The sequence below is a fragment of the Osmerus mordax genome, chromosome 1, assembly GCF_038355195.1.
Source record: "Osmerus mordax isolate fOsmMor3 chromosome 1, fOsmMor3.pri, whole genome shotgun sequence".
In the NCBI taxonomy this organism is placed as follows: Eukaryota; Metazoa; Chordata; class Actinopteri; order Osmeriformes; family Osmeridae; genus Osmerus; species Osmerus mordax.
In genome coordinates, this window is record NC_090050.1 from 8,167,345 (window position 1) to 8,191,837 (window position 24,493).

A 24,493-nucleotide genomic window follows, 5' to 3' on the forward strand; every position below is an offset into this window, starting at 1 on the left:
ATTATTGCCCATGTGAAATTGAACCAGTCCCCCTATTTATTAAGCATATGGAGTTGACATTGAAAGCAGTACTTACAGGTGATACATATCTAAAACACAGAATGATTGTGCTCTTTAGTAAACGGTCAACCCGTCACACTAATATTTGAAGGCTCAGTACTCAACTTTTCCCAATTGTGTGACCATGACCTCCATAGTTGGGTTATAAATTGAATACCCAACCCCCATTCCAATTTGCGTTGAGCAGTTGCTGTCAATTAGAACACAAAGGTTATTTATTTGGTTTATTGATGTTGAGAATCTGCTGTAACAGTAATGAGAACAAACGGTACCGACCCATAATGAAAACAGTCTTCAACAGTTGGTCTATCAGGGGAATCAATTCATTGACATTGCATTAGAAAGAACTGGATAATATTTACATAGAGCTCAGGGGTTTCAATGAAGGACAAGGCACATACTATATATAGTATAAAACCAGTCAACAAAAGCACTACCAAAACATTCGCATCCCAACTCCTTCAGTTGAGTTTCAGATCCAAAGCATCACATGAAAAAAAAAAAAAAAGAGTATAAACTGTACACAACTAAAAAAAAAATCTGGCTTTTTCCAACGGTCTATTCAGTCGATTTCTTCTTTTTCTTTTTCTTCTCGGTCACTGGGGTGGTCGCCTCAGGTTCCATCGCCTCAGGCTCCGGTTCCATCGCCTCAGACTTGCGCTTCTTCTTCTTCTTAGCCGGGGTGTTAGAGTCTTCCACCACAGCGGTCTCCTCCGCTTTAACCTCAGCAGCTTCCTGCTTGATTTTCTTTTTCTTCACAGAAACTTCCTCTCCATTGGCACCATTCTTCTTAAGAGCAGAAAGGATTATCAGACTACAACATTCCACAAGCTTTTCCCTCCCTATGGAAAACTATAGCAAGTGCAGTCTTGATGTACGACTCACTTCAGTGAACAAGCTCACTGTGTGGAACTGGCCAATGGTTCGGAGTCGGCTTATTATGGCATGTCGTACACTGAGATGGGACCATGTGGAAAGGTCGAATCCCAAATCAAAACATGCGTGGGTTGAAGTTATGAAGCTTAGTGACATACCTCTGCTTCGCCATTGGACTTGATTACTGGGGCGTCTCCATTGTCCTCCAGAAGTTTCTTCTCACGCTTAATGCGTTTCTTCTCTTTCTTTTCCGCTTTCTTCTTTATCTCAGCCACAACTTCTCCTGCCTAGAGAAGGGACACAATTTAGGATTATGGCCATGAGGTAGGCAAGAAAAACACTGAAGTCCTAAGGCTAGCAAGAGTTGTTAAGGCAAAACCATGCTGAGTCAGGCTCATTAAATCAGTTTAGCCCCCATGTGTTGAGTCGGGGATAAAGTGGTCATCATTCACAGCAGGTTAGAAGCACAAGGCAACACGGGCCGTTTGTGAACTTGGCTCACCTCTTTCACAGCCTCCTTCATCACATCCAGGTTCTTGCGAGGCGCTTCGCCCGTCTCGTAGAAAGACAGACGCTCTTCAACCTGGTCACGCAGCTTCTCGCCGTACACAGTGGTTTGGACCTCTACAGGAGACGACAACACCAAGTTACTACCTCATCCAGTACGGGAGCAATACCAGCTCTCCACTGGGGACCTGTGGCTTTGCTCAGAGTTAAGTCTTATCAACACCAACCCCAAAAGGGCTGAATACTGTTGACGAAAAATATACAAGCATCATAGCAAGTCTAGGTCAAATGAGCAGGGGGCCTGAGAATGGATCCCTGAGGAGCAAAAGTGGCTAAAGAGAGTTTGTGACCCCCCCCCCCCCACGCACTCACCGGAGAAACAGTCGACACGTGACGCAATGGTGCACTTGTTAGCCAGGTAGCGGGAGATGCGCCCCTTGTTCTTGGCGGCTGCACGGCCGATGAATGTCGAGTGGAAGATGAGGCCGTACTTGGGGGTGTTCCCACGCGTCTTCAGAGCCCTGCGTGAGCGCGATTAGGATAGAGAGCGTGTTAAGATGCAACGGGACTACTTTTACAAATTGCTCGTGGACTAGTTGAAAGAAGCTTGACAAGCTTTGACTCATCTTAAACACCATATAACCCAACCCTTGAATACAATCTACCCTGGTTATGGGAATCTACCTCAGTGCCTTGGGTGGCTGCTCAGACTATAGGGGGGGGGCAGGCTTGAGTTTTAGAGGGATCACTCTGGAACAAGGGGGGGTGTCAACATGTGAATGCCCTCACCCCTCCACCAGTCACCCTAATTGGCTCCACCCCAGCCCTGCCATCACTGCAGCCACCAATTCCCCAGCAGGGAGGGGGCGCCCCAGTACCTGAAGAGGGCCTTCTCTGCCCCCAGGATCTGTACGGTGGAGGCCGGGTACTTGGCCAGATTGGTCAGACTGCCGGCATGGGAGATCAGACGGGCTCCCACCTGGAGGGATGGGGGTAGGCAAACCACAGGATATTGGTTTGATATAGATTTCAAGTGCATCACATTGCATTTGTAGCTTTGACTTAACATCCATTTTTCAACCCAGATTCCAACCATGCCTGATTGTTACCCAGCCTCAGGTCATGGAAACCTGTTTACTACTGGAGTTAAGAGGACCATCAGTACACATGGAGTCTCAACACAAATGTTCAGGGGATTGACAGATTTGGTAGAACATCATTGGTCCTGTTCTTTAGGCCTAAGATTATTCAAGCTCCCCCGTAGGGGTCTGATACTGCGAACAGTTACGTACCACGTCCCCTATGAGGGTGGCTAGGTTGGGGGCCACCTGGCTCATCTTGGAGCGCAGGTATTCCTGGAGCTCCAGGCGGTACGCGGCCAGGGAGACCACGCGGTTTGAGAAGCTCTCGATGTTGATCAAGTCGATGGGGGAGATATCCATACCTGAGAACATACGGGCAGTGTGTTGACTCATTTCAGGAAAGGTAGCAAACAGCACATCGGTTCAAATGCTAAGCAAACAGTGCACCGGTGATAAATGGCTGATGTTTCTCCCGACAGGATCCGCAGCGAGGAATAATAACCTTCGCTACAGGTTTATGAGAGAGTTGCTTTGCCCCCCTGTGTTGGTCATCAGAGACACTGGCAAGTCTATGATGGGCAAAAAAGGGGCTAAGAGAAGTGCAGAGCTACCATCCAAGTGGTCTTCTGGATTTTTAGGTGCAGCATCTTACCCATGGAGCTGCGTGAGGCCTCCAGGACGGACTGGGCCTTGGCGCTATCCATCACCACCTCCTCCATGGCAGGTAGACTCTCCTCGCTCAGCTCCTTCCTGTTGCCGATCAGCCGGGCCATGCGGCAGTACGTGGAGTTGTCGGTAACAATCTTGATCAGCTCTGGGAAGTGGTAGCCGTACCACTCACTGCAAAGTAGGGGGGCAAAGGCTTATCAGAAAAGACAGCAAAAATCTGTGTTAAGCAACTGTATAGCCAATTAGCCACAAGTGAGCAGACACCCTTGCTAGACATGTCAGTGGTATAACAGCACCACAACTTTCATATGAGTAGATTACTTTAAATAGACCCTGTTCGTACCGCACACGCATGGAGAAGGTGTTGATGTCCTTGTCCAGCTGGTCCAGCAGGGCGATGGACTGGATAATCATGTTGTCTGCCCGGTTCACGTTGAACTTCACCTTGGCCCTGGAGTAGCTGTGGCCCAGACCCAGCTGGGCCTTTGAGGCAGCCAGAGCTGTGAGGCCCTTCACCAGGGAGTGAAAGTGGAGACGCACACCTGGGGAGGGGGTTGTTTTAGAAGTAGAAGGGAGGCACCATGGAGGCCATTTTATCAGGCGGTTCGGCCTGGCTGTTCAGCTTTTCAGTATAAACCATCAGGGTCCATTGACATGAACATCAGGATGATAAGTGTCATCAAAACAAACCAGGCCTTAAGGTTGGGATCCTCCAAACCCAATCCAGGTTGCAATTTATATCTGCCATTTAGTCCACTAGTTCAACAAAACATGAGTTGTGCCCTCTGGAAACTTAGTGTCCAAGTGTTTGTATCCCCTCCCCCCCCAACCTAATATAAAATGTTTGATTTGTTTCCCCTCCAGCAGTTACTTGGTGTGTTCTCACCTCTGAGGAGCTCAGCTACCACTCCTCCAGTCTGGATAGACAGCCCCAGCTCCTCCTGGAGCGCTGCACCTATCTTGCTGTCAGACACCCCCAGCATGGCCTTTTTCTTCCCCGCCATGGAGAGGTTGGTCTCCAGAAACAGCTTGAGATCTGCATGGACCACACCTTAAAAAAGGACACGACAACGGCTGTGTAAAAAGTATGGCCGCTTACATGCATTATCCACAATTAAAATGAAAGGCATAAATAAGCATTGAAGTTAGTCATAACTTGTCCTGCAAAAAACGCCTTCTGCTTGATATATTAACCCAGGTCAGATGTTCAGGTTTGATGGTATGTCATCAACATGGTCATTCAGGGGATTGACAGATTATAATACATCATTACATCATTGATGGGTTTATACAAATCTAGAGCCAACTCACCTTCTGAGATTGCGTTTATATTTTCGAGGGCTGCCTGGGCGGATTTGAAAGGAAAGAATGCCGCCAGGCTCACCATACCATTGAATTTCCCGATGCAAAGCACGCTGTCTTCAACCTGGAGGTACACATGGGGAATCCATTAGCGCAAGTGGGATGTGAAATGACCAAAAACAAGTATTTAGCATCAAAATGCGGAAATTAAAGCATTATTGATGACTCACCTGTGGCAAAAGCATTCCGATCTCTTCCACCTCTTTGACCGCAAAGAGCGCATACCCCGCCGCATGCTCGAACAGCACGTGCAACTGCACCTGCGGAAGAAAACATTTTAAATTGTCTGCGACGTACGCAATCATTTTACTGAAATGGTTGTAAACCCCCTTGCGATAGATGGAAACCAGCCAGACCCAGCAATTAGTCCGGGTCATCCTAAATTACGTGACTTGAGTATCGAATTTACTGATTGTTTTCAAGACTTGAAAATGAACCTAAATTATTAACCAATGTATTTCCTTTGGAAATGCGAACCATCTGCAACAAAACGACGTAAGTACGATATCCCTCTTGCAAACATTCCGGCCACATGGTATAACCACGTGTTGACGATAGGCCTTCCGAGTGCTAAGCTAGCTAACTAGCCTGTATTTCCGATGCACATGAGTTGAGTCAAGTTATCAATATAACCTTCAAGACGTTATATTAATGATAAGCTTACATAGTTTGATATGATAACCAATATAACGTTTACATTTTCGAGCTTAAGTTTGACTGGGACAAGGCCTAATCCTGTTGCAAACCAAACAACCAACAGCATTGTGTTATTTCACGCAAGCTCTTACATTTTCTTAAATTACTGTTCTCAAAGTTTTAACAAGATTTATCTGTAAATGTTGTGCCAACTACCTAATGTGAGCTGACTGATGCCAACTTTAATGATGGCTAACCTGCCAACCTGAACCTCACCAAAACGTAGTAAAAATAATTAGGCTGACTTAAAACACACATTCAAAAGAACAATAATAACTACGGTATAAAACCTGTAACTCCTTAGAAAATGCACCTAAACTTCATAAATATCTTACCATGATTGCGAAATCTTTGCTGCGACACGCTTTGCGTGTCCTTTCTTTCCCTCACTACTGTGAAAAGACTGCTTTAGCTTTTTTCAACGTGCTTCCACATGACCAAATATCGTGATACCTGCCTGGGCATCGCGAGAGTCACTTTTCTTCTTTCCCTTTACGACTGGTTAGACGCTGAACCTCATATCGCTGCCCTCTGCAGGTGGAGGTCTGTTTCAGGAGAGAAGCGCTTTTAAAGCTTTGTTTGGAAGTTAGAGAACTTTTGTCAGTAGGCCTACAGTGGCCTGTGGCTCTGGTCACGACCAGAGTGCATGTCGTGCACTTCCAGGACAGGAAGAGCAAAACAGTAGCCTATGGAGTTACTAAAAAGGAGCGGAATACCAATAAATACAAACCAAACTAGAAAACTTACAACTTGAGCAAAGCAAAGACAAACACTAGTATTACGGTAAGATATTATTGGACAATCTAATGAGTTTTTGAAAAGACGAAAAAAAAGAAGAAATTAGGTTATAATGACCTCCACATCCCAACTCCACTGACGCACAAAAGCACACTAGCTATGTTTGTCCACTTTATTTTTTAAACCATGAAACTCCTCATTATAATTGCATTGGATATGGATATTCCATTGTTTTAAAGTGGCTTCAACCTACACCACAATTACTACACAAATGCCAGTATATGTGCTCAAAAACAGAAAACATACACACATTTTCTCCAAATAAAATGTGAGTTTCACAATTGCTATGAGTCCATTTGAATACTCTTCTTAAGGTCTCTAAATTGAGCCAATGCTGGGGTAAGTTCTAGGAAATGAAATAAGTATTATAACAGGAAATAGTAGAAGTAAAATTATCTTGAGCAGCCTGTTACTAAGCGATAGGTTTATGTTGTTCCATGTGACGGAGGAGTGTTACTAAGCCAGGTCATAAATGTCACAGTGAGCAGGACATGACTTAAGAGGAGAATTTATTACCACCTTATTTTGAGAGGGAACCCAAAAGGGAGGATCTCAGGGACACACAGGCACTCACGCAGACACATACACACACACACACACCGTACTTAGTGAGTCCAGGATAGAGACTTTTGGACTCATGAAGACTGTACCTGTTTAATAATACAAAATCTGCCGAACGTTGAATTTGTGCAGATCCTATCACCTTAGAGAATGTTATGTTTGTAATATGATGTTGTTGCTCTGTACATAGTAACACACTGTTTGTTGGTCTTAACCACATTACTGTGTTAGAAGTGTACACTTCTAGTACCATAATATCTGTTGCACTTATATCCATGTCACTTTGTATAACATCATCTGCTAAATTAATACATAATATAAAGCAAACGTACCAACAATCACAGACACACACAAAAAACAAATAAAAGGTGTCATCTATACAAAAAAACACTCCACAACAGGAAATCTGTTACATCTATTCAATATTCCTAAACACCTCAACCCCCCAATAAAAAGATAGATTTAGCCAAAATGCCTTTGTTTCCATGGAGGTGAAGGAGACAGCGGGATGGAGGCTGTCGAGAAGCAGATGTCAGTGGTCAGTAAATTGACGGAGGGTCCATATAAACAGTAGGGTTGCACACAGGCTGACAGACACAGTATCACTGGTAGACTGACTCAAAGAAAACTGACCAAGAGCTTTCCACAACAGCACGTGAGTTGGACTTTCTCTCTTTCCCTCTCTGTCTTTTCCTCTTCTTTCCTTCTGTATCAAGTTTCCCTTTGCAGTCTCATGTATCAGGTTCATCAGGACCTATGTATAGCTAAAAGTATCTGAAACTTGAAAACACATGTGACCTTTTGCTTTAAGGTGGCTGCAGTAATCTCACTCACCCTGTGTGTGTGTGTGCTTGTGTACGTCTGTAATTGTGTTGTGTTCTTTCCTCCACATCTATGCTTGTGTATTTGTTTGTGTGTGTTTCTCTTGGCACAGGACAAAGCAGAAAATGGGCATGAGCAGAATGGTGATAGGCTGTCTGGTGCTGGCGTTCTTCTTGGTCATGATGGCCCAACGGGCTGAAGGACACATCACCTTCTTCAGCCCCCAGGAGATGAGGGCATTAAAGGTACATTGACAAAGTCAATTGAAGAAGCCATTATATTTACAATACATTTTGAATAGCCCTTTCTAAAAGCAATGTCACAGAGGGCTTCACATACGCCCATGGAACTGCAATCTGAATACTGATAAGAACATAATACTTCTTAATAATCTAATCATCCCTTATATGTATTAGAAAATAAGGTTCATTTGAGCATTTGTGTGTGTGTGTTTGTTGTCACAGGAAAGAGAAGGGAGGAAGCTCATGGAGCCTCGGTCAGAGGATGGACAGATTGAGACCAACCAACACCTTCCCAAAGAGGATGGAGCTGGAAACCCTGTGAGTGCATGCACGCACACATGCACTCACGCACACATGCATGCACATGCTATGCGAAAGGAACATTGGAAATGTGAGAATTTGAAACAATCCTGTACAAGCAGTCATGCTATACTCCCCTCATCAAAGGCTCTACCTGTGTGTTTGACTGTATGTCTGCATGAGCAGGAGAAGACTGTGGAGATTTCTATGCAGCTCTCAGCCAAGCAGTTAGACCAGGTAGCTCCTGTGCTGGAGGTCCTACAAGAACTAATGGAGGAACCAGATAACGGTAGTTTCCAAACCAGTGCTCCAATACTCCCTTGTGTAATACTTGCTTTGATAAGTGCCTCAAGGTCAGTTGTGCAATTTAGGAGTAGTTCCTTTCCTTTCTACCCAATTGTTGAGAAAATCATCATCTTAGGCCAGAATCAACAGAAATGACAACGTTGTGCATTTAGGAGCAGGCGGAAATGTTTTTATTTTGAATTTGTATTTCAAAGCAAAGCATTATAAGGCATCTTCCTTGCATCTAAGCTTATAATGTATTTTTCTTCCTGCAGCCAAATAGGAAGGGAGAGAGAGAGAATTCTACGGCTAAAACAACTGAAAGATATTTTGGTATGGTCTCAATGATAAATAAAGCAATGTCATCTGTTATAATTTGAAACAATGGTTCCTTGTAATACTTTGGAAGCAAGTAGGGTAATTATCTTGAAGCTGGGAGTCCTATTAGCATCCTGTTGAAGTAATGGCACAGACTCCCAGGCAGACACACACTTCCTCCCATTAAACAATCATGCACACAAACATAGGAAATCCAGATAAGAGTGAATTGAATCCAACCATTCACAGAACTTCGAGTAAGTGAGTGTTCTTCAGTGTTGTAGTTTCAAGAGATACTGCACTGACTCCATGACCAACACATTAAAAGAAGGCAGAGAATTTTCAGTGAATATAATACACGCATCAGTATTATACAAATTGGACCAATAGATGATTGGATGGATTGGATGATGCAGATATCTTTAATTAAAATAATATTTGGTATATTTCACCATCAATTGTCACTAAGCAATAGGAACATGTATCATGAGGATATGTTTAACGATATACAACACATTACACATTTGCCACAGGTATATAACATTTATGTAAATATGCATAAAACTTAATGCATAAAAAAATAAAAATATGGCTCAACCAGAATCTCAGGGAGACATGTTCCAACTGATATTGACTGCAATTTCAAAACAGAATCTTAATTATAGTTAAGCTACCGTCTGTAGTTATTAAGAAGTTCTATCCCTATGCCCAGATGATCAAATTCAAATAGCAAGTATTCTAAATGAAACGAAACAAAGAAAAACAAAAGTTTTGGTATATTGACACAATAAAGTAATTTGCTCTTCAAATACTTAAAAAAATTGTATTATACACATACATGGGCTTCCCAAGTAAAATGTCAATCTTAAACTATTAGAAAATTGAATGCTAACTTTGGTAGCTAGATTTAATGGTCGTTTCGATCAGAGTTTGGATGTCAATCTCTCGCAGTACTCGAAGGCCTTTGCAGCAAGGGCTGAGTCTCTGGCTAAGGGAGCAGGGAGTACCAGAGAGCAATCACTGTCAAAGTATTTTCCGGTGATGCCCTCCGTTTCCTCAGCGACGGCACAGTAGATGGTACTGACTGCACCCTCCTCAGAGGACTGTGTAGGGGAAAAAATAAGACATGGTGATGATGGTTATAGGTGGATATGGGTTGATAGGCAGAGTACACACATTCATGCAAGAAGATCTAACCTCCGCCTGACATTTGTGTACATGGAAGTAAAACACACTAACAACAGGAGACTTGTGGCACAGGGCTATGTATGCCTTGGTGTTATGGCCACATGTTAATATATTTCTGTCTCTGTCTGTATGGTTGTGTGCCGTGTGTTGTCTTCCTTCTGTTTCTCCCATCACCCTCATGGCTACATTCAGGTGTCAGTCTGTGATTAGCTATCAACTCCATTGCTTGTGCGCTGGTACAAGCAATGGAGTTGATAGCAACTGCTACAAGCAATGGAGCAGCGCAACTGCTTCCAGCCACTGTTCATCCGTCTTCATTTAAACCTCACCTGTTCTCTGTTCTGCAGTCTCTCGTGTTTGTGCTAGTTTCTAGACTATTCTGTTTTGAGATTTTGTCTGTGTTAATTGTATCATCCTCTTGTCTATTGTTTATGCCAATACATGGTATTGTACTTTTCGTTTGTTTTTGTTCATTCGAACAGGAGCTTTGGAATAGGTAAGCTGCCCATATGTATATATATCCATCACGTAGCAAACTTATTTATAATAACTATGTAAGGAACAAGTGCCACCTCATGTGTTTAGTATAGGGACATATTTTGGTTAGGTAATTTGGACACTCTTTTATTGATTACTTTTCTTTGGCACCATTCGTTGTTCCATTGTTTCACAATATCACTTTTTAGTTATATTCAAACAAATGTGCATGCCCACATGCACAACAGATTCTGTGTTCCATTCCTTTTTTTGCTAAGATAACATCTTGGAAATGGTTTCCAGAGGTAACAGGCAGTTGCAAATCTACTCCAGATTCCTTTGTCAAGGTTCAAGTTCATCCTTATACAGCATGGAAATATAGACTTTCTTATGTGGTATGGGACTAACATGTGGTATCGTTTAGATTTGTGCAGCTGGTATACTGAGGGGATTGGGTTAACTCATTGTGTTCTGCGGCTTTTGTGTGCCACTGATGATATATATGGATTACTGTGTCAGTTACACTGTATAGTAATGGACAGTCAATCACATACACCTAGTGTTTCATTACATTTCATAATTAATGTAATTATTGGTTATTAAAACAACAGTTTTAACAGATGATAAACATTTATAACATGTTTATAACCAAGATCACTTGTAGAATTTCTGGTGCTTACCTTGAAAAAAAAGATTCCAATGAGGTTGAAGAGTATTCGGACCAGGACGTTATAATGTCTCATCACCTCTGTCATAATCACACCAGGGTGAAGGGAGTTGGCTGCCACCCCTAGCAGACAGAGAAAAAGAGAGGCTGAGCGGTAAGGGAATCGGGCTAGTAATCTGAAGGTCGCCGATTCGATTCCCGGCCGTGCAAAAATGACGTTGTGTCCTTGGGCAAGGCACTTCACCCTACTTGCCTCGGGGGGAATGTCCCTGTACTTACTGTAAGTCGCTCTGGATAAGAGCGTCTGCTAAATGAAAATGTAAATAAAGTGAAATGATTGGCCAAAGGCAGAGACACGTGTCTTATAAAAGGTTAAAGGTACAGTAGTATGTTATAGGATGTGTATGCTAATGAGGCCCTCTGACAGTTGTCTAGTAACACAGCTCCGTGCCAGTGGCATGTCAAATTTTGAAGTGGCCCGCTACTTTACAGCCAATGATGTACCACCACGGTGAGATGGGCCTTCCTCCGTGGCTTATTTTGTGAATCATTCAAAATCGAGCTGGAGGAAAACATAAAAGTTCTGGGACTGCTGTATCCTTAATATAAAATGTATTTTATAATGTTATCTATTGTAGCTTTAAAGAGTCTTAGATATTCGATATCTTGAGGGTGTGACAACCCTGCCTCGTTTGGCTATGTAGGGTTGGCTGCTTGTCTGTCTTTGTGTTGCAGATGCAGATGCACAGTAGGTGTGGTCAGGTCGTCGTTTATTGGGAACACCTGGGCCTGGTGTTCCCAGTACTATAAGAGCACACCCTACATGCTCATGGCGGAGAGGGTGGAAACTCTTCTAACAATGCGCCACGCTCCTCAACTTCATCTTTGTCAACAGTTTTGGTAGTTTCAAAGAAATGCTATCTAATGCTAATGCTAACTATGCTTCATCTTCTTGTGTCACCTTCTGTTCATTGTCATGGTTTTTGAGCCGACCATGACAAATTGGGGCTCATCTGGGATTGTTTTCTTTGGGTGTTTTGTATGTATTTAATTGGTTATCTAGTTTGTGTTGGAACCAGTCTGGGTGCTGTTGATTGTGGGAGTTTCCCAGTCAATTTAAGTGGATGGACCAACCAGTGACGAGGTTGGAAGGTCTGCCTCGTTCGCTGGGTATAAGCGTAACTGAAGACCTGTTTGACCGAAGGACGGTGAGTGTTGACATGCTGGTGTGTAATTGTTTTGGAGCTAAAACAGTTTTCCCCTTGTAGGCGTAGCAGCGTTGCTCCTTTGAGATTTGCGGGTTTGCTGTTTTAGTAGTGTTGAGGTGAATGCAGTTAGAGCTTTGTCTAGGGAGCATGGCTGTGGGGTGGTTGCCAGTGGCTGGTGGATTCTCCATACTACCGGTCTATAGTACATAAGTACCCACCGCAAGTAACAACATGAAGACCAGGGATGAGTTGGTCTAATTCTGGTTGGCCAGATAGAGGGCTCTCCTGTTTTGTCATTTCTACATCCAGCCTCCATCCAGTTGTTGACTGCGTTCTATTGGTCCGGGGTTTGTAAAATGACTCAGATTGAGATTGTGAATTGTCTTTGGAAGCATGTGCAAAGGAGCAGATTGTGGACAACTACAAGGTTGTCATCGGTGACAAAACGGCTAAAGAACACAATTATGTATATTTGAAAGGTTAACTTGTTTAAGATGGATGTGTTGCCTTGCACAGCGGGGGGTATTGTTGAGGATAATGCTGGTTTGTCTTCGCCATTAAGTTAAAGCAGTGATTTATCCTTTGAACAGCCGAGGGTTACTGTTGCTGCATATGGAGCATGAAAAGTTAGAGCATCAGGTTTTCTAATTGAGAGGAATGATAGTGTGTACTGACTGGGCATGCACAGGAGGCATATTCAGCTTAGTCTTTAAAGGGTTTGGATAATTTGAGTAACGCATCAGTGAAAGCAGCTGTTCTTAAGGTTTCTGAGATGGATTCCAAGGCTTATCGCCAGCAGTTAAAAGAAATGGTAGGACCGTCTATCCTCCACTTCCTGAGTTCACTTGATTTGCTGAATACCTTTAATTGGTGCAGTTTCTGATGTTGAAACTTTTGATGATTTGTGTGATCTTGTTTGTTTTGGAACAGTTCAAAAATACAATTCCTAACTGGACTCTGAACTGATCAATTTACCAATGTAAAATCTGTAGCCTTAGCTGCTTCAGTGGTGAGTGTAGTTTCGGTCCTAGCTTGTTTTTAAGTGCATGAGAGGGTGCCTTGTGGTGATGCTTATTTGCCATATTGATATTGATCATAATGAGTTTATAATGTTATAATATTTATAATGTTTCCCTGACAGGACGCAGTCAGAAGGTGACAGTTACAATCCTGAGAGACACAGGCGCATCGGGTTCCTTTATCCTGGCATCAGTTCTGATTTGTCAGGTGAGACTGATACTGGTGATTCAGCTCTTGTTCTGGGTATGGGTTTGTCTGTCTTGTCTGCTCCGATGCACAGGCTGAATCTCTTTTCAGATATGCTTCAGGCGGAGGTGTGCATTGCAGTGTGCCTGTCTTTACCGGTGGAAAGAGTCCATGTGTTTAACAGTGAACGTGACTTCCAGGATGTGTGTCCAGCATGCGTTGTGCCATGTGCTGGGGCTCGTGCTGGTGGTGAACCAGATAAGTGAGTGTGATGGAAGAACCATGTGTGTACTTGTTTGACTTTCCATTGTCTGTTTCATGTGCATAGCTGGTAGCGAAACAGCAGTCAGATCCCTCCATTAAGTGGCTGTTGGAGAACAGGGTCCTTGTTGCAGAGCTGAATAACAAGGCGCATGGCTATTTCCTTGACAGTGGTGTGCTGGTGAGGAAATGGTTGCCTTGTAGTGAGGTTGGTGTGAGAAATGAAAATGTTCAAATTGCGGTACCAAACTACTTTCGCAACTTTGGTTTTGCGGCTGTCTCATGAGCAGCCATGTCATCTGGAGGTCAGGAAGACAATGACCCTATTTCACGGTACTTCTGTTGGCCTCGGCTAAAAAGGACCTGTCAGGATACACCAGAACTTGCCACACATGTTGAACAACTGGCAAGCCAAACCAGGTTAAGCCTGCCCCATTGCACCCAACTGTGTTGGACCTCTACCTCCATCTAGGTCAGGAACAAAGTATCATTTAACTGTTGTGTGTCAGGCCACCAAACACCAAGCTGCATATCCCCTGCGGTCAATAACAACCTGGTGGTTAAAGCACTCTCACTATTTATTTCCATCTTTAGGCATTCCCAGGGTTGTTCAAAGTGATCAAGGTTCTAACTTTCACTGCCGTGCACATCTGCACAACATGTGGCAGGGAATGGGAGGAAGGATTGCTGTGGTTAATGTGGGCAGCCGGGGAGCTAACCCAGGAGAGCACCAGATTTAGCCCCAATTACTTGGTATTTACACATTCTGTAAGTGGTCCTCTGGCAGGGTTGAGGGACAATTTATTATCCCATCTGGCCTTTCGGCTTGTGAAACACACTAGCATTGTTCCAACATTTGATGAACATGGTGGTTGGTGATTTGGAAGGTTGTGCTGTCTATTTGGATGATGTGGTGGTCTACAGTGACAGTTGTTACAAACATGTTGGCCGTTTATTGCTTGAACATTTGGCTGCTGCATGACTGATGACAAAGTGCGGCCAAGGTGCTGGCTGTGCAGTCGTTTCCTTTGCCCATAACAAAAAAGTAGCTGATGCTGTTCTTGGGGATGGTAGGATACTTCAGTTTATGAAGACATTTTTCCTTTGTTGTTGCTCCCCTTCTAGGAAAATTAACAAGTATCAGCTTAACTACTCAGTGATCGAAAAGGAGACTTTGGCTAAAGTATGGTTTCAGGTGTGCCGGTTATCTTTCCTGACCACAACTCTCTAACATGCCCAGATCAAAGATTAATTAGGTTGTCTCTGATGTCAGTGTTGTTGTTTGGACGTGCCACATTAAGGGATCAGGGGGGTATTCGTCGTAGCTCGCTAAGCGGTTTAGCGAGCTAATTTTCAGGCTAAGATAAAAAAACGCCCCTCTTTTTGGTTCGTGGAAGCAACTTTCGATAAATCACCATAGTAATATATCAATTAGCACTAACCTGCTCCAGAGCAGGCTAATGTAAGTGTAGCTGGATAAGCTTGCCACACCCCCAGAAAATAACATGGCAGCTCCCTTTTTGAGAGACCCAGTTGACCAAGGAGCTATAATTTAGTTCGATTAGCTTTCCATACCAATAGAGTTCTTCGAGATTGACAAGATCCTTTATTTCACACGGATGAGTTCTTGTTTGAGCGATATCGATTCAGCCGACATGGACTCATTTATTTGCAAGACCTTCTCGGGCCGTACATTGCAAATATCACACGCCGCAACAAGTTTTATGCTTTATTATGAGCTTATGCTGCTGTATGTGAATATGTAACGCTATGTTTTACGAAATGTCTTTTCTTATCTGTTGTGCCTGTGCTTTTTATATGTTTCACTGTGGGAGAGTGGGAAACGTCATATCGAATCCTTTTTATGTCTTGACATGTGAAGAATTGACAATAAAGCTACTTGAAACTTTAACTGTGCTTCAGACTGCATAGCCTTGAGGTTTTTTGCGTCAGGTAGGCTATAGGCTACATTTTTATACAGTATAGGCGATGCAGAAAACATTGGCAAAGCCGCAGCATGCGTTGCTGTAAGAAAAGTGTACTTGGCGCTTAACCAGCTGATGAATCAATTCATCATATTCCCTGGCCATGTCCCAGTCAATGACATCAAAGAGGAATTTACACATATGCCTATCTGCATATACACATATATAGTACATGATATAAGCGCAGTAGCCTACATGTATCCTCATAATTGTCTATGAATTCGTATCAATTAGATACTCTTTCGCCTTGTTTTTATTTAGCCTACTTATTCTGAAAGTTGAGATCATTATTTTCGCTAGCAAGATCTCATTCGATTATTAATTTCCATTAAGCCTATACCAGCAGGCACAATTAAAGAAATGTGATCTGATTGGGGTAATGAGGCACTTAAGATGAGCCTATACATTTCCCAAACACCGGTGGCAGTGTTTGACTTAGCCATGATTATATGCTTATTGTCTAGAGACTCATTATAATAGTTTGCTCGGATGGCGAGAATAGCCGATCACCGCTCTCTCTTTCGTCTTTTCCGCCATCATACCGTTAGAAAATCACGGTTTTGGTGATCGACCTTTCCTGCCTTTTGAAGTAGGACGTGCACGTGCAATTTCCATGATAAGTTTAGCCTGATTGAAATTAACCACATGATTTGGATGCGGATCAGCCGTTGACGAACCGATATTTGCTGTTCTCACTCATCTCGCTAATGTTAACGGACTAAAGGGACAATTGATTAACTTAGCTTCAACCCTTATGACGAACGGGCCCCAGATAATTTGGTTGCGGTTGTGCTGTTATGCATGTCCGTTAATGTGACCTGTGGTGTTTCTCTCCTCTTCCTTATGCAGGATCCTGGTGCTGGGGGAGAGTGTTGCCTAAATTATTTTGTTTTGTTTCCTACTTGCACCTGGTTTTTAGGGGGGGGGGGGAGAGAGAGAGCGACACACTTTTTCCATGGTGGAGAGAGGGGAGCTCTTCTCCCTATGCTTGACGCTCCCCAACTTCATCTTTGTTTGACATTTTTGGTTATTTTAATAAATGTATGCAAATTCTTGCCTTTACCTCCTATTATTTAACATGGTTTTTGAGCCAACCATGACAATGGGACTGCCAAAAACAACATTTTACCCTTATATTTTACACTAGCATGACAGCTAATGCTAGCCAGAGCTGACACGGAAGTGCATGGGGTGTCACACAGAAACATCTAGTGCTAATATCTCATTCTACACAGTAAGTTCATAAATGAGTACAATTGTGTAATTATGTGGTTTCCAGTTACTGACACAGCATCTAACAAAGAGGAAACATGAGTCACATGGGAGAACTACATTTCCAGATAGTTATGGCATGGTTCCAAGACCCGGATACACAGTTGGGTACTCAGATACTCAAATCAACTACCTGGATTTGTTGTGGAGTTTAAAAGGTGAGTTCTAACCTTTAATTAGACTGTTTGGCAAGATAAACAATTGCCTTTTTCACTGTGGGAAGTATGTATTGTTAAAAATTGAACCAGGCCTACCACTGCCTTGCAGCCTACGTGCAAGCTCATTGGTCCACAGAACATTGTGCAGTTTGGTGTGGTTGTACACGCTGTCCATAAAGTAGGTGAGGTTGTCGCCGTGAAAGTGGGAGAAGTCCACCTTGCCTCTCCAGTGGTTCACTGATGCCACGTTGACAATGCGCGCTGGGGCCGAGCGCTTCATAATGTCTGTGTGAGAGAGGGAGAATATGATGTACTGTAGATGTCTTGTAGCAGTAAAACCTCATAACATTTTTATCATGTAAGTGGACACTTTATTTAACCCTTGTGCTGCCTTCGGGTCACATGACCCAAAGGTTCATAACGAACCATCGTTGTGTTTACCCAATACAAAAACAAATAAAAATAATTTTCTTTTAACCTTCGCAATGTGGGGGGTCTGAGACAGCCCACCGGTTTAAAGAAAATGCTTCACTTTGATTTTGTATGCGGTAAAGTTGTCGCAATACAACGGTGGGTCACAATGACTGATGGGTCAGAATGACCCGAAGATAACACAAGGGTTAAGACATAAATAAACGAAAGTACCTATTTTATAGCCTAGTTAAACGTCTGAAACAAAATAGAAAATGCGCACACACAGAGAAAATACGTGATTTTTCAACCATAAAACTACTCACACAAATCCCCCTTTCCAACCTCACAGTTTGAAATGAGAATGAATGAAATACATCAACTTTCTCACACATCTTACATAGGTTCCCAAATGCTCAAATAAAAACATGTATCAAATGTGTCACTTGAATCAACGATTAACTGGATCAATTCCCCTGACTTGTTTTCCTTTCACATTCAACATGGAAATTAACCTGGTGAAACCAGTTAGTGGCAGGTCGATCAATTTGTACTTAGAAACCGGTTAAGAAACACTGTAAAAGATAGTGGTAAGGCATTGTTTCCCATCACTGGCGTGCCTGTACTGATAGTATTTTTCTGAGCTTGGTTGTGAGCTTCAGGAATCAAATGACATCATGTTACCATCCTGAAAAACGTTGGCTAGAGACACCCTACATACAACGGTTACGAAAGTATTAATTCTCCTTCACTTTTAGGACATTTTATCGTGTTGCAGATTTAATTGTTTGGAAAGCACACTTTATTGTAAATCTGACATATGCAACCAGTTAACAGATCAAATATTCACACACCCCAGTGATCACCCAGATGAAGGTTAGTTTTAGAGTTACCAACAGTTTAATGTTTACAGTTTTTCTCAATTGCTAAAACACTAAAACCCATTGGCTGAACAAAGTTCTCAGTTGCCTGAACTCATGTAGCTAATTGTGCCTGTGTGTTGTCAATACCTTAAACCATTTCACATTGTAAAACACAATTTGCAGATCTCACTTAGAATTTTCTGCAAAACTCTAAACACATTCTCATTTTTAAAACACATTCTGCACTCTAATGCACATGTCATCCATACTGGTAAACACAAATGGCAACAATCAAATACAAATAGAGAAAACATGTAATTGACAAAACACAACCACTCAAAATTGATATCACTTGTTTCAAATGATGTGACACAACCAATATAAGCCAGTTCAGAGAGCAAACAGGTTGTTGAAGGTGGGAAAATATTGCTTGTGATGTCGACAAAGTGCTCTGGCCTAACCCAGCCCAAAGACAAGAAGAAGCACATTGATCACATGTTTGTCCCTTTTACGTAGTATTGTATACTGTAGTACAGTGCATTGTAGGCTGTATACTGTACAATGAACAAATTGTATGGCCCTGAACACTGTGCTTTCCATTTGTTACAGTAACAGTACTGACTGCTCAATAGATCTTGACTGGTTGCAGGTTCATATCAACAAAGAACAAGAGTGAGTTGTGAGTAGTGAGATGCAGGGTACAGTACTGTATAGGGGTACAAGAACAAACAAATTGCAAAGAGCAAAGCAGAGTAGTAATTTCTGATCAATTTTGAGCTACTATGATAAAACATGTTTTTGTTCATCAAAAGACAATAACTATATGTTTTGAACAATCTGTTTTAAATTTTTTGGTGTATTGTTTACTGACTGCTTGATAGTGTATATCATTTTGATCACTTTCAAGAAATGTGTTTTAGCAATTGTGAAAAACTGTAACTAACGGTTTGCTAATGATAATTGTTTCCTAATTTAGTTCCTTGGTGTTTGATAATGAAAGGCCTACTTTGCATCAGTGACAAACAAGTAATTCATAAGAAGATAATTGATGGTACCGTTATTCATAGCAACTCGTTTCTATGTAATTAGTAATTTGACTGTTAATTATTATTATTATATTTATGATTGTGTCAGTCATTCATGCAATGGTATGCAAAATCATGATCCTATTAAACAGCTATTTCAATTAGGGTACAATCATTTAGCAATTAATTATTTACAGTTTTTCAGAATTGCTAAAAGACATTTCTTGAAACAGTCACCCAGTTTCTCAAAACTGTAAACACAAAACCTTATCTTCAAGCACAATTTACAAAACCTCTGAATCCTCTTGCAAAATGAAACTTTCGCCTCAACAGATTTACCTGTGCTCAAAATCAAACACTGCATAAACAAAGTGATCAAAATGATATACACTATCAAGCATTTTTACGTAATCAAATTTCATATTTATCCGTCATTGTCTTTTGATGAACAAAAACATGTTTTATCATAGTAGCTCAAAATTGATCAGAAATTACTACTCTGCTTTGCTCTTTGAAATTTGTTTGTTCTTTCTCCTCCTTGTACCCCTATACAGTACTGTACCCTGCATCTCACTACTCACAACTCACTCTTGTTCTTTGTTGATATGAACCTGCAACCAGTCAAGATCTATTGAGCAGTCAGTACTGTTACTGTAACAAATGGAAAGTACAATGTTCAGGGCCATACAATTTGTTCATTGTACAGTATACCGCCTACAATGCACTGTACTACAGTATACAATACTACGTAAAAGGGACAAAAATCAAAGTAAACATGTGATCAATGTGCTTCTTCTTGTCTTTGGGCTGGGTTAGGCCAGAGCACTTTGTCGACATCACAAGCAATATTTTCCCACCTTCAACAACCTGTTTGCTCTCTGAACTGGCTTATATTGGTTGTGTCACATCATTTGAAACAAGTGATATCAATTTTGAGTGGTTGTGTTTAGTCAATTACATGTTTTCTCTATTTGTATTTGATTGTTGCCATTTGTGTTTACCAGTATGGATGACCATGTGCATTAGAGTGCAGAATGTGTTTAAAAAATGAGAATGTGTTTAGAGTTTTGCTGAAAATTCTAAGTGAGATCTGCAAATTGTGTTTTACCATGTGAAATGGTTTAAGGTATTGACAACAGACAGGCACAATTAGCTACATGAGTTCAGGCAACTGAGAACTTTGTTCAGCCAATGGGTTTTAATGTTTTAGCAATTGAGAACAACTGTATAAATGTTAGCACTTAAAAACATCAACATCAATATGTTTAGATTTTGACTGTCTGGGAAGGTGTTATAGTGATTTGTTTGGGGGGGGGGGGGGGGGGGGGGGGAACGATTAGCTTGGGAACCGGGCACTGTGAAAAGTTATCATTTTACAGGTGTCCATCTCAGGACCCAAGAGATGACAGCTTCACGTTCGGAAATATGTGCTTCATTTTGGTACACTGTACTACACCGTAACAAATGTTTGTGGGGTTAAGACTATTTAACGGAGAAGCAATACAATACATTTTGAACAACATAATATAAATCGTTGATAATGTAAGAAACAGCAGACCATTTTAGGCTACATAATCATGTGCATAAATGTACCAGAGCATCAGCAATTTGGTCAAAATAATAACAAAATATGATTTTATGATGTGCCTTGATAGTGTGGAGACTGAACAAGTACTTTTGAGAATTCAATTGTGATATGAGAAATGTAGGTGTGACAAGTATGTAACAGACGTGGCCACGCTCTGTCACCAAGGTCTACGGACCGATGTTCGCCACTGGCTGGGCTCGAACACGCCACCTCTGACTTGCCAAGCGCGACCACTACCAGCTACGCCAACAAAAATCTAGCTCTTCGTTGGCGCAGGTGGCCTGCTACATACTTAAGGAGTGAGTTTCACCGATTCACATCCGTTACATAGGCACTAAAGCCACTCAGGAAAAAACTGTTTTCCAGGGCTGCATCACAGGCGATGTGCCCTGTCTATGATTACAGACATCTGTGTGTGTGTGTGTACATCACCGACTGCATGACTGGCACTGTGCACTAGTTTTTATGTCACCATGTAGACCTGTCACACAGTATTTTTTAAATACTAAATACAAAACATTAAAGAATTCTGATACAAAATATTCAGATATTTCCATCACTGTATACTAATTTGTACTTGAAAAATATATATTTTAAATACATGTATCATAAATAAACAAAATAACTGGAGTATAATGGCAAAGCTATGTACAGAGGAGGACCTTGGGGTCTCACCTAGAAGAAGATTGGTGAGGAGGAAGGGGCCCACATGGTTGGTGGCAAAAGACGCTTCAAGGCCATCTTTCGTGATTGCTTTGGGCAAGCCTGCATGTTTAGACACAATGACAAGAGCAAGACATGATAATAAAACAGTTTTGTTCACTGTGAACCGCAAAATAAGTTACTAAACCCTAAACGGCTCTCCAATCCGTGTAGAAATTTGCGAAAATAATAAAGAAACATGTTGAGTGCCCTCCTCCTGTTTACTTATCGGTAAATGCTGTTCTCCCACCCTGACTGGGGACCTGTGATGGTGCAAATAAGAGAAATTGTGGGAGACTTAAGGTACTAAAGGGTCTGATCCCCCCCCCCCCCCACACACACATAAACATGTTTCTGTAATCATGAAAACGTCAAGCTCATTTTAGGTGATGCTTTCTGGTTGATAAAAGGCTTACTTAAGTCAAAAATGAACAGTGTTATCTTTAGATCTCATGAGTATATACCAGGCAATGAGATAGTAATACATAAAATAAATAAGATCAGCAGCAGATGATCTAGACATTCATGGTGGGAAACTTGAGATCTTGTATCAGTATAGGCTTAGTATTAGCTCATTGTTATTATTTCCACTTAACAGCCTTGTCAGAACCTGAGATAAGTAGCTGTAATCTCTGATAGAATCTGGTCGACTCTGAGTCAGAAAGACCTTGCAGAGAACAAGTTGTTTATGTACTTTATGGGAAACCAACAGACAAACAGTCACACACTATTAGCACAGTTCCAGATTGTTTGAAGGGTGAACATGTGTTCTAGCCTAGTGTGCATGTGTGTGTGCTGAGATGGCCCCGGGACATACTCTGGCTTCTTCTGTGCATCCCAGCACACTCCCTACAAAGGGCACACTTTAAAACCACGGGATCAGAACCAGCCTGGGCTAGAGTGTTTCCTCCATCTTCCTTTTAATGCTCCTTTTTTTTTTATTACATCAAGGTAAAGTACACAGCTGTCCACTTCAAGCTGAGAGGAGAATTGAGAGGAACCCCTTATCTTCCTTAAATGTGTTTTTCGTATTTCCTAATTATGAAAAGAAAGTCAAAAAGAGTCATCTGTCAGTGTTCTCTAGTTGGCCTCCCTGACGCTCACCTGAGACCCCTGCATTGTTGACCAGAATGTGGAGGTCTTTCTCCTCCTGGAGGACTCCCTCCGCAAACATCCTCACTGAGTCCAGACATGACGTGTCCACCAGGCGCAAGTGAACATTGCCGTTTCCGCTGAGCTTCCGGATGTCATCCCGTGCGACTGTTCCACGTGCCTCGTTCCGGCATGCCAAGATGACCCTTGCCCCACGCCGTGCAAAGTCCAAGGCGATGAACTTCCCTATACCTGATAAGGGTAGGAGGGAGCCAAAGAGGGGGTGTATGTGCATGCATGTTTGTAAGTGTGTGAGCAAATTATATAGAGAGAGGGATAGCAAGAGAAAGAGTGAGAGTGTATTTAGAATGTATAACAGTGTAACAAGGTAATAGTGAGAGAGGCGTAATGAGGTAGATAAGGCAGAGTGGGAGAAACAGAGAGGTGGGATTTTGTAATAAAGGAGATCAATAGAACAAGAACTTTAAGTAGTGGCTCTCACATGTGAGTCTGTGTGAGCATTTAGACATCTTGAGTAAAGGTTGCAAAGAGTCAAAGTCCATTTTCATGCCAGAGAGGTTTTGCCACTAAAGCCACACAGAAGCTTTGAATAAACATATAAAACAAGAATGGAATACAAATATACGAGAAGTGTTGAAAATTCAGCGACAGTAACTTTATGTGAAAAAAAAGTCCGAGCACTAAGCACTTCCCGTTAGCCTGGTTCTTAGAACATGCACCCACAGCTGGAGCAGATCAAATGTAATGACATCACATGAAACAAACCCCCTTTTCCATTAGCAATAAGGAGAGAATAACTGAAGGATTGTTTATGTTCGCTGAAAAGGGAACCAAAATATGCGGCAAACATTAATTTCTCCATCTCCCTATTTGTTGCCCTGTACTTCAATCATTATGCTTAAACTTTGTACTTTACTTGACTATGAGGATGGGAAATTCTTTCAATACTGTTCTGTGGTTAGAGGGCATATCATTTAGTGGCATATTTGTTTGTGTATATGTAGACCTGTAATACTTGTCTCACATTTATTGCAGTTTTTTCAACCAGTATGCGAAAGACTAATATTCTTCATATTGCTGTTGATTGATTACATTTCATTTTGTAATCATTAGCCAAAATTTACTAAGGATACGACAACAAGTGTGAATACATTTTGACCACTATAGTCATTATGAACATAATATGTGGGATCGTAGTCCTATACCTGTGTTAGCGCCAGTGACAATAGCCGTCTTCCCTTTCAGTTGCACTGGACAGGCACGCGGGTCCCACGATCCTCTCCTCTGTGACCGCACTATAAGCCCCAAAATCACCGTCGATACAGCCCATAGTGGGTTCGAAAAAATATCGTTCCAAATCGGAGACATAGAAAAATCCACAAAACCCTAATATTTTGGCCCTAGGATGCTTAACTAGATCAATCCTTTTAGAACTGTCTAAATTGACCGAAATGTATGACGCTCTATTCCGAGTCTCTCACCAAATACTGCTGCGTAAATCGCAAGCGTAATTTATTTCCGACATGGGAAGTGGAAAAAATTCGTAAAATTCAAAGTCTATTTTCTACGTTTGTTACATTTACATAACAACACTACAATAAAGTTTGAGGTTATCACCGTTACACTTAATGTGGAAATTATTTCTCTGTGCCATGAATCATTTGGGAGTGCATTGCGGTCAATTGTTCATGATGTGAAACATGACTCCCTAATAGCTGAGGCACAGACACATTTCTATTTCGTCAAACAATACACATTTAAAAAAGTTAAAGCACTTGTTCCGGGAGTACA

General features: G+C 41.8%; 3 protein-coding genes and 2 non-coding genes across 6 annotated transcripts; 1 reads left to right on the top strand and 4 right to left on the bottom strand.

Annotated features, from left to right (window-relative positions):
• Positions 1-13: 13 nt before the first annotated feature.
• On the bottom strand, positions 14-5,647 carry nop56 (NOP56 ribonucleoprotein homolog). Of its 2 annotated transcripts, none has more exons than XM_067234474.1 (12): positions 5,588-5,647; positions 4,727-4,816; positions 4,506-4,620; positions 4,081-4,245; positions 3,538-3,736; positions 3,178-3,365; positions 2,736-2,887; positions 2,322-2,422; positions 1,816-1,964; positions 1,439-1,560; positions 1,095-1,223; positions 14-846 (listed from the first exon to the last, which is right to left on the bottom strand). In XM_067234474.1, the coding sequence occupies exons 1-12, from the start codon at positions 5,588-5,590 to the stop codon at positions 619-621; spliced, it is 1,641 nt and encodes a 546-aa protein (XP_067090575.1). In that variant the 5' UTR covers positions 5,591-5,647; the 3' UTR covers positions 14-618. The 2 variants fall into 2 exon arrangements, with proteins under 2 accessions (XP_067090575.1, XP_067090567.1); XM_067234466.1 differs by having other exon boundaries at positions 14-849.
• Positions 1,322-1,389, bottom strand: LOC136953996 (small nucleolar RNA SNORD57). Its single transcript, XR_010878049.1, has one exon. It is a non-coding gene; the product is annotated as a small nucleolar RNA SNORD57 (small nucleolar RNA).
• On the bottom strand, positions 2,987-3,107 carry LOC136954011 (small nucleolar RNA SNORA26). Its single transcript, XR_010878053.1, has one exon. It is a non-coding gene; the product is annotated as a small nucleolar RNA SNORA26 (small nucleolar RNA).
• Positions 5,648-7,208: 1,561 nt separating the features above from the next.
• mlnl (motilin-like) lies at positions 7,209-8,639 on the top strand. Its single transcript, XM_067234486.1, has 5 exons — positions 7,209-7,266; positions 7,546-7,678; positions 7,898-7,993; positions 8,162-8,264; positions 8,536-8,639. Exons 2-5 carry the CDS (start codon positions 7,559-7,561, stop codon positions 8,541-8,543), a joined length of 327 nt encoding a protein of 108 aa, XP_067090587.1. The 5' UTR covers positions 7,209-7,266; positions 7,546-7,558; the 3' UTR covers positions 8,544-8,639.
• A 350-nt stretch (positions 8,640-8,989) lies between these two features.
• zgc:64106 (uncharacterized protein LOC393348 homolog) lies at positions 8,990-24,392 on the bottom strand. Its single transcript, XM_067234498.1, has 6 exons — positions 23,908-24,392; positions 22,694-22,933; positions 21,563-21,652; positions 17,097-17,285; positions 10,924-11,033; positions 8,990-9,681 (listed from the first exon to the last, which is right to left on the bottom strand). Exons 1-6 carry the CDS (start codon positions 24,068-24,070, stop codon positions 9,502-9,504), a joined length of 972 nt encoding a protein of 323 aa, XP_067090599.1. The 5' UTR covers positions 24,071-24,392; the 3' UTR covers positions 8,990-9,501.
• Positions 24,393-24,493: the final 101 nt, after the last annotated feature.

Bases quoted from the DNA above. Each gene is read 5' to 3' on its own strand.
- mlnl (XM_067234486.1), top strand. From the start codon at position 7,559: ATGGGCATGAGCAGAATGGTGATAGGCTGTCTGGTGCTGGCGTTCTTC. The intron at 7,679-7,897 runs GTACATTGACAA...TTGTTGTCACAG, and splicing joins AGGAGATGAGGGCATTAAAG to GAAAGAGAAGGGAGGAAGCT. The intron at 7,994-8,161 runs GTGAGTGCATGC...CTGCATGAGCAG, and splicing joins AGGATGGAGCTGGAAACCCT to GAGAAGACTGTGGAGATTTC.
- nop56 (XM_067234466.1), bottom strand. The intron at 2,888-3,177 runs GTAAGATGCTGC...GTATGTTCTCAG, and splicing joins GGCCTCACGCAGCTCCATGG to GTATGGATATCTCCCCCATC. The intron at 1,561-1,815 runs GTGAGTGCGTGG...CGTCTCCTGTAG, and splicing joins ACGTGTCGACTGTTTCTCCG to AGGTCCAAACCACTGTGTAC.
- zgc:64106 (XM_067234498.1), bottom strand. From the start codon at position 24,070: ATGTCTCCGATTTGGAACGATATTTTTTCGAACCCACTATGGGCTGTA. The intron at 22,934-23,907 runs GTATAGGACTAC...TACCCTTATCAG, and splicing joins TGTCACTGGCGCTAACACAG to GTATAGGGAAGTTCATCGCC. The intron at 9,682-10,923 runs GTAAGCACCAGA...TCCCCTACACAG, and splicing joins TTGGAATCTTTTTTTTCAAG to TCCTCTGAGGAGGGTGCAGT.